The 15,852-nt window shown below is 46.0% G+C and overlaps 1 protein-coding gene across 5 annotated transcripts in view; it reads left to right on the top strand.

Annotated features, from left to right (window-relative positions):
* Positions 1–15,852, top strand: part of SLC16A5 (solute carrier family 16 member 5) — a 163,753-nt gene that overhangs the window by 134,146 nt on the left and 13,755 nt on the right. Inside the window, exon 3 of one of the 5 annotated variants that reach the window (XM_077459328.1) lies at positions 13,022–13,068. The exons of the other annotated variants lie outside the window; for them this stretch is intronic. Within the exon in view, the coding sequence (XP_077315454.1) occupies positions 13,022–13,068 (47 nt within the window). The remainder of the gene's footprint in view (positions 1–13,021; positions 13,069–15,852) is intronic. 5 annotated transcript variants of the gene reach the window in all.

Here is a 15,852-nt window from a genome sequence, read left to right as displayed (position 1 = left end):
ATGTACTCTCAAGAAAATGATTTTACAGGTAAGCTGTATATAAAAATCCTATTTTCTTGATCATACATCACGGGACACAGGAGCTTCATTACATAGTGGGATGTCCCAAAGCAATGCTCAGATTGAGGGGAGGGAGACACAGATCATAATTATAGACCGCCAAGGACCGGAGGACCTAAACTGCAGCCTGCAGTACACTGCGCCCAAAGGCGATATCCTCTTGCCCTCTGACATCCACCTGATAGAATCTGGTGAATGTGTGGACTGATGACCAAGTTGCAGCCTTACAGATCTGAGCCAGGGAGGCCTGGTGATGCACTGCCCAAGAAGCACTTACAGTCCTAGTTGAGTGTGCTTTCACTTGAAAAGGAGGGATCTTCCCCTTTATACTATAGGCCTGAGAAATAATCTGTCTAATCCACCTTGAGAGAGTGGATTTTGATGTCGCCTGGCCCTTCCTAGGGCCTTCCGGAAAAATAAATAAGCGATCAGTTTTCCTTATCTGAGCAGTTGCCTGAAGATAGATACTGATTGCCCTTAACACATCCAAAGTGTGCAAAGATTCTTCTTCTGCGGACTGTGGGTCCGGAAAAAAGGATGGTAGGATTACATCTTGATTCAAATGGAATCCTGAAACCACCTTAGGCAGAAAGGACCTGTTGGGACGCATTACCACCCGGTCCTTATGAATAATTAGATACGGCTCCTTGCTGGAGAGAGCTGCTAGTTCTGACACTCTTCTAGCCATGGATATGGCTACCAAGAAAACCAATTTTTTAGTCAAAAGAACTAACGAAGCCTGATGCAAAGGTTCAAATGGTTGCCCCTGCAAAGCCGAGAGAACCAAATTCAGATTCCATGGGCATACCGGAGGTTTGACTGGCGGCCTTATCCGCATGGCCCCCTGGATGAAAGCCCGCACCAGAGAATGCGATGCAAGTGGCTTCTGGAAAAACACTGACAAGCCCGAAATCTGCACCTTGATAGTGCTTACGGCCAAATTTATTTCTAGGCCTGACTGGAGGAAGGCCAAGATCCTGCTAATGACATACTTTCTAGGATGCCATTCCCTGAGTTCACACCAGGAAACATAAGCCTTCCAGGTTTTGTAGTAAATAAGCCTGGAGGCCGGCTTTCTGTCATTGACCAGAGTAGAAAGGACTGGCCCCGAAAGCCCACGGTCTCTCAGAATGTGGGTCTCAGCAGCCAAACCGTCAAATTCAGACTGTGTAAAGCAGGATGGTAAATTGGACCCTGTGAGAGCAGATCTGGCCGGAGAGGGAGGATCTACGGTCTGCCTACTGCCAACTTCATGATCTCTGCGTACCAAGGTCGCCTGGGCCAAGCCGTGGGGCTACCAAAAGGACCGACTTTGTTTCCCTCTTGACTCTTCCCAGGAACCGTGACAGAAGCGGGCACGGGGGGGAAGGCATAAATCAAATTGTATTGATCCCAGGGAACTGTCAGAGCATCCGACCCCTGAGCGAGTGCATCTCTTGTCCTTGACACGAATTTGTCCAGTTTTCTGTTGAACCTGGACGCAAACAGATCTACGTCTGGAGTACCCCACCTGCGACATATGTTCCAAAACACGTCAGGGTGCAGAGCCCATTCTCCTGGGCACAACTGCTGGCGGCTCAGAAAATCCGCCTGCCATTTTCCACTCCTGGAATGAAGACTGCAGAAAGGCATGGAACATGCCTTTCTGCCCAGACAAGTATGCGATTCACCTATTTTTGCGCAACCAGACTCCTGGTACCGCCTTGGTGATTGATATAGGCCACTGCTGTGGCATTGTCGGACTGAATGGCCTCGAAGGAGGTGACCATCTTCCCTAACAGTCTCATGCACAACTGAATGGGGGAAGATCTTCTGCCCACAATTAGGCGCACCAGATCCCCAATGGCCAAGGCTTTTGGCCTTGGTAGAAACACCTTGCCCTGAGCGGTGTCGATGACCATACCCAGCTATTCCAACCTGGTAGCAGGCTGTAGGGACGACTTTTCTAGGTTTATAATCCAACCTAGGCGTTCCAGGTGTTCTAGCATTCTGGTAACACTGTGGTTCAGGAGCGCTACTGTTTTCTCTATGAGAAGCAAATCATCTAGATAAGCCATGACGGCTATACCCTGGGCTCTTAGGTTTGCCAAGAGAGGGTCCAGAATCTTTGTGAAGACTCGAGGGGCCGTAGCGAGCCCGAACGGCAAGGCCACAAATTGAAAATGGCGCCGCTCTACCGCGAACCTTAGATACTTTTGGTGTGCGGAAAAAATTGGCACATGGAGATATGTATCCTTGATGTCTATTGATGCCATAAACTCTCCCCCTTGCAGGGAGGAGACCACAGTGCGAATTGACTGCATTCGGAAGGACCGGATGTGTAAAAAACGGTTCAGATCCTTCAGATCCAGGATAGGTCTGACACCTCCATTTGGCTTTGGAACGGTGAAGAGATTCGAGTAAAACCCTGAACCCTGTTCTTTTGGGTCCACTTCTACTATCACCCCCTGGGATAGTAAGTGATCTAAGGCCAGAAATAGCGGTCTTTGCTTTACTGGGTCCCTGGGGATCCTTGATTTTAGAAAGCGAGAAGGTGGAATCTCCTGAAACTCTAGCTTGTAGCCCAGAGATACCGAAGAGACCACCCACTTGTCCCGGATCTCTTCCCGCCAGGCCTCTGCAAACTGCCGGAGCCTTCCCCCCACTCAGCCGAATGGGGGCGCCCCTTCACAAGGAAGCTTTTGGGCTCTGCTTGGCAGGCTTTCGCCCCCAAGATTTGTTCTGCCCCTGGGCCCGGCCTTGAGCCTTTCCTGTAGAGGGAGGTTGGGAAGGCCGTCGCCACTGCTTAGAGCCTGATGCTCCGGGAGAGAGAGAGCGCCTAAATGATGGATGTTTGCTCCTTTTGCTTGGAAGGAGAGTAGATTTACCCCCTGAAATTTTTTGGACGAATTTGTCTAATTCTTCTCCAAACAAACGTTCCCCTTTAAACAGGAACCCAATCAAATGCTTCTTGCATGATAGCTCAGCTGCCCAATTTTTTAGCCATAGGGCCCTACACATGCGTACCAACAGGAGAGACAAACGAGATGCTTGTTGGACAGAATCCAAAATCGCATCAATCATAAAACACAGAATTTGAGGTATTTCTGCATAATTCTCCACTTTCTCACTGGGAAGGAGGCCAAGCATCTGCTTAACCTGTTCCTTGAGGAACTGACACAACCCCACGGCTGCGACTGTAGGTTGCACTACAGCACCAGTCATGGAAAAGGAGGCTTTCAACAATGTTTCCAGCTTCTTATCAGTTGGATCTTTAAATACCTGAGCATTATCCAAAGGACAGGTCAGGTTTCTATTCACACAAGAAACAGCCGCATCGACAGATGGGACCCCCCATTTCTTGGTGAAACTTTCCTCCAGAGGATAAAGCATAGAAAACCTTTTAGGAGGAGCAAACAGTTTATCGGAATCCTCATACAACAATTTATTTATTAAGGGATGAATTGGAAAGGAAAAGGCAGTCTGTGGGATTTTCCTGACCCCCAGGGAAGAAACAGAGGATGTAGCGACCTCAGCAGCGGGCATTCTGAATGTGGTACGCACCAACTCAGTATAATATTGAACCTGTTTTCTGATTTCCTGGGAGGAGGGGACTCTCTCCTCTTCCTCTGATTCATCCGACTGCTCTTGATCCCTATCCCAAGATAGGGATCTCTCCTCATTGTCAGAGGTGTCATCTGAAAGTGGAATCTCAGCAGAGGGAGGGGATCTACCCCTTTTCCTGCTATCTTTCAGGGAAAATTCATGATTCTCCCTTCAAAACCCTCCAATGTAGCCCTAAGGGAGTCCTCAGTGACATATACCGGGGCTGAAACATTAGGAGAGGCTGCAAAACCTGACAGGGGCACTGACTCATCCTGTGAGGCTGGCTCCAGTCTTGCGGGGGGGGGGGGGGGTGGTAACCTACAGGAATTTTTAGAACCCCTAGACCTAGGCGGTGATTTACCAGTGCCCTTGTTACCTCCCCCTGAGACCCTCTTACGAGGAGACATAGTCCTAAGCTACAAAGCAGAGGTACTAGTACAAAGTGCAATCACTGTTGTGCTTAAAGTCTCACAATAAACATATATGCTTAAACTGCACAACCTGATGCTGAGTAGGTGTCTTAGGTTTGCCTGTATCCAATCCCTTGGGATGCTTACTGCCCACAGCTCCTGTGTCTCCACTTACAGCCCCCTGACGCTCTGGGCTTTTTAAAACTGCCGCCTGGCGCCTGCGCAGTACAGCGCCGTGCACACCGACGTGCATGGCTTGCAACCACATTCCCCCCTCCTCCATTAGCACGGGAGCGCGCTCGGCGCGTGTGCACGCACGCGCGTGCATGAGGACCGCCGGTATCCAGGGGGGAAGGGAATCGCCATCGGAGCTGCGTTGGACCCCCAGACTACATGGGACCCCTGTATTACCTTCATTGCGGCAGAGATTGCAGTGGAAACGTGAGTCATCTGGGAGAACCAGGCTTCACTGAGCGTGTGTCTCTAAAAGGCATGTAAGTATGCGTCAGGCTGCTCTTACTCCCTCTAGTGGTGGAAACCAGGTAAGACATACAACTACTATGAAGAAATCCATAATATAATTTATATAGGATTAACTTCCCTTACCATTCCAGCCTTCACCCATCCGGCAGGCAGAGTTGTGACAACCTTCAGGTTTTTTTGGGGTTCTTTCTCAGAAGAACCTCTAACCTGGACCTTGTAAAAGACTCTGCCAGAAACTTTCGTGCTACTATGTAAATAGTACACCAGTCTTCCAATAGGAGAGGACTTCCAGGCAAAACCTTGTTTCTTCGGATGACGAGGCCCGGGTACCCTATCATCTTGGGAGTCAAAATATCGGCCCGAGATATGGATCCGGTTTGTTTGTAGCCCTTAGGCCCCCGCAGGGACCTGCGCAGAGCTTTCTTCATAGCACATGTTTTACGTGACCACCCACCATAGACACTGGCGAAAAAACTGAGGTGCCTCCCATATGGGAGGGGTTATATAGGGGAGGAATTCTCCTTAATTGGGGGTTAACCAGTGTCCAATCACCAGAGGTGCCTATATAACCCACTATGTAATGAAGCTCCTGTGTCCCGTGATGTATGATCAAGAAATAAGGTATAAATAAATGTGTAAAAAAAAAAAAAGTGCAGCGCTAAAATATATGAAGAAAGTTGTTAGGTACAACTTACAAAAAAGTGAAAATTAGTGACCATATAATGTGAACAGTATTACCATAAATCACATACAAAACAAAAAAATGCTAAATGCTGCAAAAAAACTTGCATAAATCGCATATAAACTAAGAAATTGCTGAATACTGCAAATAAATAAAACTTGCATAGATCAAGCAAAACTAAGGAATATACAAGACCAAAAGATATATGGAGAGTGCTACAATAAAAGTAAAAAAAATATGATGAGAAAAAATAAATATATAGTTAATATCTAAAGGAAGTCCATAAAAGTGACTAAAAACTCTTCATAAGAATATGTGACTTGGTGTGATTGCTTGACCTTGTGATACCCGTCACCTCTAGTAAAAGTAAGGCTTATCGGACTGCCAGCGACTCCCCCCTTACTCAGGGAGGTCAAAGAGCGCAAATTGGATCACAGATCCCCAGAAATTAACTCCAGATCTCCTGGGCCTCCTTGATCTCCTGGGCATCTCTTGTCAATGACCTCTGTGTCCCGGACGGTCTATAAATCATGGTAAGTATCCCAAGTGTTCAAAAGGATGTACACATCTTGCAAAAAAGACATGATACGCCAAATAGTGTGATATTGTCTCATCAAAAAGATTTATTGGAGTAAATAATAAAAATGCTGTTTCGGAGCTTCCACAAGTCTCCAATTAGCATAAAAACAAGTTTAAAACAGAGTTGCTAGCAAGTAAAAAGTCCTGTATACAGACGTTTAAAAAGCAATCGCTCATGCGCAGAGTGTGTGAACGTGACTAACCGAAGATCAATTTTGTCAGTTGTTGACGAAACGATCGTCGGGTATTCAGAGGTCATTGACAAGAGACGCCCAGGAGATCAAGGAGGCCCAGGAGATCTGGGGTTCATTTCTGGGGATCTGTGATCCAATTCGAGCTCTTTGACCTCCCTGAGTAAGGGGGGGGGGGGGCGCTGGCGGTCCAGTAAGCCTTCCTTTTACTAGAGTTGACGGGTATCACGAGGTCAAGCAATCACACCAAGTCACATATTCATATGAATATTTTTTTTGTCACTTTTATGGACTTCCTTTTGATATTAACTATATATTTATTTATTTTTTCTCATTATATTTTTTGCACTTTTATTGTAGCACTCTCCATATATCTTTTGGTCTTGTATATTCCTTAGTTTTGCTTGATCTATGCAAGTTTTATTTATTTGCAGTATTCAGCAATTTCTTGGTTTATATGCGATTTTATATGCAATTTATGCAAGTTTTTTGCAGTATTTAGCATTTTTTTGTTTTGTATGTGATTTATGGTAACACTTTTTTGTAAGTTGTGCCCAACAACTTTCTTCATATATTTTAGCGCTGCACTTTTTTCTAGACAAAGTTGTCTGAACCCAGTGTGTCTGGTGGGTTGGAATGTTCACTAGGTCATAGCCGTGCAGATATGCAGGTAATTCAAAGCAGTCTCCTAGGGGGCTATGCTACATTTGGGGGCTTGTCCGGGATGCTATCTGCAGCTGGTCCTAGCCGACCTAGACCAAAGCCACAATCTGCGTGGGAAGCTTCCTCAATGGCCGCAGTCACTTGGAGTAGAAGTCATGGGGCCCCAACCGACAGAAGTACTGTTCTGGAGATCTCTGGAAATGAGCACACCGAGAAGGAGATCAGAAGGTTGTTAAGAGTTCTGGCACCAGCCCCAGAGGAGTTGGATCAAGTCAGGGCACTGATAGAATGGCAGGAAGAGGTGCCAGTGTGCTTTCAGGTGAAAGAGGTGCATCTGATGGAAGAAGTGACTACAAGGGTGTTCCTACTCAAAACTGAGAGAGCAGACAGAGAAGCCACCCTCTGCAAAAACTCACAAGAAAAGTCCTGTACTTGTGGGAGCCGACTCAAGGGGCCAGTGCCCCTCCTCTCTCTTTCCACACAGATATGAGTCACTTAGTCGATAGTCTGGTGAAGAATGGGTCTGGGAATGCTAATCACTGTCACCCGCTCTTCAACAGTGTCCACCTTCTGGCGGAGGTCATGGAGCTCCCATGTGAGAGCATTTACAATCGTGGTAAGCATGGCCTTAAGACCTTTTTTTGTGGGCAGCCCTGCAACAATGTCCCGGAGGTCCCCCTCTGGGTGGCCGCCCCACCCCACCACGCTCTCCAATACAAGCTGTGAATCTGAGCGGGTGTCACGTACCTGGTAGGAGTCTGACAAGGTCGGCCTCCCTTGTATCTCCGACCCAAGCTCCACTGAATGTGGAACAGTTGGTAGCTAGGGTTAGGAGGAACACGAGTGCCTGGGTATGTTGTTTGCTGAACTTGCAATGGAGGCTGTAGGGTAGACGGATCTGGCAGAACAACATGCAGAAGTCTGAGATGAGATTCAGTGGAGCCGCTGATGTTAAGGCGGCACTCCAACCGATGTGCAAGTTCAGGTATCGTGTCTCGTCAGGACTTCCTGAGGACTGGAGACGGAAGCAGAGTCCTGAGGATAGCCAAGTTCGGTAACAAGCAGGCAACGAGGTACAAAACATCAGGCAGGAGCAGAGTCAGATCAAGCCAGGATCAGGAAACAAGAAGTTACAGGTATCAGAGTCCAAAGGCAGAGTCAGGGCAAGCCGGGGTCAACAACGGGTATCAAGCAGGTTTTCAGGCAGAGTACAGAGAATCAGGACAAGCTGAAGACCAGTCAGCACTGTTTGTGAGCAGAGCACCCTTTAAATAGCCTCTCTGGCGCGAATTGCGGTTAGGGGCATGCTCCTGAGCGTGCGCATCAGTGGTTCTAGAAGTCAGTTGTGGTCTGTGCGTGCGCCCGAAGGTCCGTGGTTGCCTGTGTGTGCGCGCATGCGCACGAGTGTGCACTATGCGCAAACTAATAGCTTTCTTACAGCGGGGCAGGTCCAGGAATAATATAAGGGAGTGTGACCAATCAGCAGGAAGGTAAGAGAGAGAGTCCCCAGCTGCTGCAGCCCCTGCCTATGTGCCTTCCTGATTGCTGCTATTAGTGATGGCTGAAGTGACTTGCGGTGGTGCCATCTTGACTGGAGCTGCGGGAGATGAGACAGCGTGTTGCCACAGAAAATAGTGGGTGATCTCTGGTCCCCTTGGTTCCCGATCCCAGCCCGTGCAGAGCTCCAGTCAGCACGTCTTCATGCTACCATCATCAATCCACACCCCTAGAGAGCACTTTTAAAGGTGTTGTAAAGGTTTGCATTTTTTTTTTTTATAAAAATAACAAACTTGTCATATTTGCTCTGTGCAAGGGTTTTGCACAGAGCAGCCCCGATCTTATTCTTCTGGGGTGCCGTTCCAGCACACCTGGCTCTTCTCCTTCATCGGGTGCCCCCGCGAAAAGCTGTTTTTCATGGGGGCACCCATGCAGACTCACTCCTGGGTTCCGCTGCTGTGTCCATTGGCACAGACAACAGGACTCAGCCCCGCCCCCTGCTCTTGTTTTAATGGATTTGATTGACAGCAGCGGAAGCTAATGGCTCCTGCTGCTATCAATCTATCCAATCAGGACAGAGACAACGGCTGGAGTCACTGGGCACATCGCTGGAACGGATGGGTTCAGGTAAGAAAAAGAGGGGCTCTAGGGTCAGCTGCAGCAAAGAAGGTTTTTCACCTTAATGCATAGAATGCATTAAGGTGAAAAACCATGAGACTTTACAACCACCTTTAATTTAATGAATACTGTAAAATAATTGATTCTGGCATAATGGACACATTTCAGATTTTTTTTTTTTAAATAGTTAAAATCATGCAATGGTAATAGCATTCCAACACTTCTGAGATGGTTGAATCGAATTGGTGACAGCCCCCTTTCTTTAACAGCTATACCTTTTTTATCTTTGTGAATTAAACATTCACAAACCTAGAACCTTAAGTAAAATATCAATGAATGATTTTTTTTCAGTGAATACTTATCTAGATAAAATGAAGACCTCATTTTCTGGACGTTTAGTTGTAATGATCTTCAGTTCCAAGGCTGTAAGTTTTTCAAGTTTGCGCAAAAACTTTTTTATTATGCTATAAATACTGCCCTCCTCCCTTTTTCTGGGTTAGGACACTAATGAATGTATCGTTATTGTTTGAAACATGTTCCACCAGTTGGAATGTGTGCATTTAATCACTTACAGACCGGAAGATTTGCCTTGACCAGGCCATTTTTTGCAATACGACACTGCGTCAATTTAACTGACAATTACGTGGTCGTGCGACGCTGTACCCAAACAAAATTGACATCCTTTTTTTCCCCCACAAATAGAGCTTTCTTTTGATTGTATTTGATCACCTCTGCAGTTTATATTTTTTGCACTATAAACAAAAAAAGAGCGACAATTTTGAAAAAAAAATATATATATATATATTATTTTTTACTGTAATAAATATCCCCAAAAATGTTTTTAACCACTTGAGACCCGCGCTATAGCCGAATGACAGCTACAGAGCGGACCTCCTTTGCACTGAGGGGCGCGCGCGGCACGCTCTGTGATCGGCGAGTCTATGAGACTCGCCTGATCCCTGATCCGAGCAAGGGGTCGATCCCGACCCCTTATCACGTGATCAGCTGTCAGCCAATGACAGCTGATCATGTAATGCAACGGAGCCGGTAATCGGCTATTATTACTCCTCGCGCTGACAGCGCGAGGAGAAAAAAAAGAGCCGATCACCGGCGGCCGTGATCGGGACATCAGTCCCGATCACAGCCAGCCCTGCCAGTGCCCACCTGCCCCCTGCCAGTGCCACCTTATTAAAAAATAAGTGCCCCCCCGTCAGTGCCACCCAGCAGTGCCCACAGTGCCACCCAGCAGTGCCCACAGTGCCACCCAGCAGTGCCCACAATCTGCCTCAACAACGGTGCTGCACCCCAGTGCCACATATCCGTGCCCATCAGTGTCATCTACCAGTGCTCATCAGTGCCCATCAGTGCCGCCCATCAGTGCCCAGCAGTGCCACCTATCAGAGCCACCTATCAGTGCCACCTATCGGTGCCCATCAGTCCCATCTATCAGTGGTACCTATCAGTGCCCCTTAGTGCCACCCATCCGTGCCACCCATCCGTGCCACCTTATCTGTGCCCATCAGTACTGCCTTATCTGTGCCTATCGGTGCCACCTTATCTGTGCCTATTAGTGCTGCCTTAACTATGCCTATCAGTGCCCACCAGTGCAGCCTATCAGTGCCCACCAATGCAGCCTATCAGTGCCCACCAGTGCAGCCTATCAGTGCCGCCTCATCAGCGCACTTCAATGAAGGAGAAAAATTACCTGTTTGCAAAATTTTATAACAAACTATTAAACATGATTTTTTTTTTTTGCATCTTTTTTTGTTTGTTTAGCAAAACATAAAACTCCCAGCTGTAATTAAATACCACCAAAAGAAAGCTCTATTTGTGGTAAAAAAATGATAAAAATTTCATTTGGGTACAGTGTTGTATGCCCGCGCAATTGTCATTCAAAGTGCATCAGCGCTAAAAGCTGAAAATTGGTCTGGGCAGGAGGGGGGTTTAAGTGCCCAGTAAGCAAGTGGTTAAAAATCAAATTTCTTCATCAGTTTTGGCCAATATATATTCTTCAACATATTTTTGTTAAAGAAAAATCTCAATAAGCTTATATTGATTGCTTTGCACAAAAGTTATAGCGTCTACAAACTATGGGATAGATTTATGGCATTTTTATTTTTATTTTTTTACTAGTAATGATAGTGATCAGCAATTTTTAGTTGTACTGTGACATTGCGGCGGACAGATCGGACACTTATGACACATGTTTGGGACCACTGACATTTTGTACAGTGATCAGTGCTATAAAAATGCACTGATTACTGTATAAATGACACTGGCAAGGGAAGGAGTTAACACTAGGGGGCGATCAAGGGGTCAAATGTGTTCCCTCGTTTGTGTTTCTAACTGTGGGGGGATGGAACTGACTATAGGAGGAGACATATTGTTGTCCCTAGCTAGTAGGAACAGACAATCTGTCTCTCCTCTCTCCACCGAACAGGGATTTGTGTGTTTACACACACACGTCCCATTTCTGGCTCTCGTGCCCGCAATCGTGCATGGCCAGCGGTCATCGCACCCTCCAGCCACGCGCATCGGTTCCCCCACTGTGCAGTGGGCCCGTGCGCGTCTGCTATAGGCATTTAAAGGGCCGACGCACAGCTATGATGGTTCTCGGGATCGTGCTGACCTGCCGCAGTATAATGACGGCGTCTGGTTGGCAAGCGGTTAATGTGTTTTTACACCTATAGCCTTACAGTATTTTCTTCTTCTCCAATAATGTTTTTAAAGCTTTTTAAATAAAAATCCAACCATAGTTACTAATGGTGGTTGAACCTAATTACTTCAAAGCAGATGTTTTGACATTTTTATTAAGCTCTTCCTTTACAATTAAGTATTTTTGTTATGATGTTTATTACATATTTGGCAAACAGAGCTTGTGCTCTATTGAGATATTGCAACCACAATGATTGCTTGCAGACTATTTTCCGACTGGTGCTGTTGACATTCCATGCACCTATCTGACAAGCCCATTTACTGGCCCATTACCTCCACTCTGTACCCTGTTCCATTGCCAGTAAGGATGAGCTCCGGCGTGTTCGCATGCTGCACGTGCAGAGCCCGCCAGGAAGTCGGCGCAGCGCTGAGCAATGTCTCACTGCCTGTGATTAGCACAGTGCTGCACCGACTTCCTGGCGGGCTCTGCACGTGCAGTATGCGAACACGCCGGCGCTCATCCTTACTGGCAATGGAACAGGGTACAGAGTGGAGGTAATAGGCCAGTAAATTCTATGACTAAGTCACCCACATATTGTAAACTTAAAGGGTAAGTAAACCCCCCTTATCATTTTCAGCCAAGGAAGCTGCCATCTTTGCCTCTGTTTAATCTACAACTGCCACGATGCTGCACATGTGATCAGTTTAGACACCAGCCATTGGCTGGTTTGACAGTTTTGTTGAGAGCACAACCAATCGGAGTGTTACATTTCCGACACATCCACAGTTTTATGAATGGGTTTGCTTCTGCTTTAAAACAATACTGTGTGACACACTCTTAAAGGGTAACTCTACTTTTGTGGAAAAAATATACCAAAAAAAAACAACAACATATAAACAATATATGCAATTGCAACACAAAACAGGTTGTAATTTAAAGCCAATTTTTTTAATTTGCAGTGAGACTGTGTCCGCACTGCACAAGTTAACTGTTCAATTTATTCTAGGGGAGAGGACAGCAGAGATATATTTACCTGATCCACCGTTCCTTCCTGCACAAGAATGGTCCAGCACCCCATGCTCCAGCAGTCTTGAAAATGGACTGTTCCTGATGCAATATGGCAACCTGGAGGTGTTCTATACACAGTTAGTGTACAAAATGCCCGCCCCAGAAATGCCATTTCCTGCTTGTCTGATTGGCTCACTGATTTTCTCAGAGGTCTGCACTAAGAAGTTAAATTTGAGGCATACCCTGCAATAGGAATTTCATTTTTCTTGAGATACTCTCCAGTGGTTAAATACTTACAAAGGGATGCAGACCCTGCAACTTCCCTTATTAGAACACGGAGGGTGCACCAGGTCATTATTGTGAACCAGACGCTCCCATTCAGAATCAGTCAAAGTGAATGGTCAAACAAACCGCTATTTCTTCAGAGCATTAAAAGGTTGAAATCAGATACGAAGTGTGTTAAAACTCCTTTGAAGGAACATTGATCACCCAGAAGGGATTGTTTTTTTCCTAACCAAATGTGAAAGTCCAAATACCTGGTGATCCTTGCAGTCTGATTTATGTTGCCCATCTTTCTCTTCTTTTCTAGCCTCTATCTTTTAACCTCCCTGGCGGTACGATTATTTCGGATTTTAGGTGCTAAAAGCGGTACCATTATTTTGCATGAAAATTTGGCGTTTTATATTGTAGTCCTGTAATTCTTAGGAATAACTCTCTTAAATCTGTCCAAACCAGAGTCTAGCAGACATCCCGGGTATGATAAAGTTTGAAAAATTAAATCATAAATTATAATATAATAAATAATTATAAATAATTGTACCAAATAATAATATAACAATAATAAAAATTATTCAATAATGTAATCAAATCAAAAACACTGAAATTTGCTCAGTTGCAGAATTGTCACTGTCATTACTTTTCAGTATTTGATGACGGATCTCCCCACAAATCGCTATCGCTCAATTCTGCGAGTGATTCTAATTTATTATCGCTGTTTTCTAGCTGGTCTAAAATCATTTTTGATGTACAGTGACAGTTTTGGTTGCTATGGACAATCTCCAGTTTCCAGGCATAAAGAACAGTTTTTATTATATAAAACTGCATGCAGGACACTGGGCAGACCACTAGGGACAACGGGGATGTGAAATATTTACATACAGCAATGTAATCTGTAAGATTACATTATACTGTATGTTTACTGTTTGTTTCACTTTTTGAATTTGGCGCTGATCTCCGTGCCCGTGCGTCGCAACGCTCACAGGGCACGGAGATCGGCGATGTAATGCATCGAGCGAGACACGGCTCGCTCGTACAGCGGGGAGACAACGCTGGATCCGAGGGAGAAGGTAAGTAAACCTCCTCCTGGATCCAGCGATGCAGTCCCGAGTCTGACTCGGGGATACCGCTTTTGGTATAAAAAATCCACCCCGAGTCAGACTCGGGAATACCGTCAGGGGGGTTAAGTAGCGTTGACAGACACTAGCAATGCCACTTGAAATGAGAACAGCAGGATTACATACAAAGATGTGGCAAGCCTGCAGACCCATAGTTAGCCTGTGACATGACTTGCTGACATACCCATAATTCATACAGCCCTGTCGGGAGTAAATAAATGAAGAGTGCTCTATCCCCAACTATAACATAGGAATGCTAGAACTATCTCCATGGAGCTAAAGAGCTTCTTGTGGCATTGGCTGAGCTGATGATTTTGACAATCAAACTCTGATCTTACTCTTCCAGCACCTAAACAGAATGGCAGGGGAGTGAAGGAAAGGTGAGTAGATGCTGCTGGAAAGAGAATTAAAGCAAATCTGTTACACTGACCTACATGGGCCAAGCACAGGTTAACTTTAAGCAAGAATCTGAATTTTCTTTATCGTACATCATAGGACACAGAGCTTCAAGTATTTACTTAGTGGGTTATAGGCCTACCTTCAAGTGTTGACACTGGTATAATCAATACAGGAAATTGACTCCCCTATATGACCCCTCCTCCATCCAGGAGCACTCAGTTTTTTTCGCCAGTGTCTAAAGTGTTGGTCACGAGTGAAGTTGTGCTCTGAGGAGCTCCAGGGAGGGATCCATGCTGGATTTAAAAAACCTCCACAACCGGAACCATCCTCGCCACTGAGGCCATGGGATGGTACCTGGACCTCGATTCAAGAACAAGGTTTTGCCTGTAAGCTTCTCTCTGAGAGCTGGACCCTAGGAACCAGGACTCTTTTTTGGTCTTGCTACATTACCTAGAGTTGTCCTGAGGGGTGCTATACAAGGCCCAAAGGTGCGAAACCCCTATTAAAACAGCCCCAGTATTTGAAGGTTTAAACTACGCTGCCCGCCGTGATGGGTGAAATTTGGATCTGTCTGTTAAATCAGCAGTATCCTGCAGCGAGGACAAGGTAAGGGAAGAAGCTATGCTTTTTCCTTCAATATATCTTATATGCCTTAAAAATGTCTCCTCTATAGGGAGTAACTTACACTACCTATGTATGTGTCTTAGTGCAGCTCTGTCTCAGAACATGTGTGGTCCCCGCGGCAGAGGGGGTTCTTAAAGAGATTTTGTGGGATTTGGTAAAAATACAGCAGTTACTAATACAGAGATGTGTGCTACATGGTTTAATTACAACCCAGCACTTCCTCCTAGTAACATTGGGAAACTCCCTGTGCCTCTGTGGTTTTAAAGACTATAAATCTGCTGACAGAACCCCCCTCCCCCCTCTTTCCCTCCCCTCTTGTAGAGGTATATAGTGCGTCCACAAGTTACAGATACTCACCTTACTTTGTGTTGGCCATACGGGTCCCTAGCAGGGCAGTGTAAATGTCGATCCCTGTTTCAGGCGGCATGTTCAGCTTCCAAAAGGAACGGCCAGCCTCACCTTCTCCCTTCAGGTCTGCAATAGCAGACCCGAATGCCGTTCGAGCACGAACAAGGCATATTCAAAGAGAAGGGCAGTATGCCTGAGGACGCAGAGAGGCGTGTCCGCAAGGTCACGCAGCGCTGTGTATGGATGTAACGTCCCCACACACGGCACTTGCTGCATAGCTGAGGGGGAAGCGCTGAGGATGCCAATCAGGTACCACCTGAGGCTTTATATCATGGACATCATTTTTCAGAAAGACTTTAACTGAAGAGAGGCAGTCTGTCACACTAAGAGACATCAGAGCGCTGGGCACGTAAGGGTGTAAACAGGCATTTCCAAAAAGAAAAAAAAGGTACTTAGCAACTAAAGAACTGTTATTTTGCTAGAACTGTTGTCAAGCAAATAATTTGTGTGTACCTCTACTTTGTGCTTAGCACTATGTCTCCCAGACCTACCGTAAAGGTACCTAAGGTGTCACCCCCAGGCGCTGGGAATCACAGTTATGCCTCCATACTGTCTTCCTCTTCAGAGAGATCAGACATGGCAAGCCAGAGTGAGC

Source organism: Lithobates pipiens, unplaced genomic scaffold, assembly GCF_037356315.1.
Source record: "Lithobates pipiens isolate NorthernLeopardFrog02 unplaced genomic scaffold, aLitPip1_a1.2 Scaffold_28, whole genome shotgun sequence".
NCBI classification, from domain to species: Eukaryota; Metazoa; Chordata; class Amphibia; order Anura; family Ranidae; genus Lithobates; species Lithobates pipiens.
Note: the sequence above shows the minus strand (reverse complement) of the source record. Positions and strands in the feature narration are given on the sequence as shown.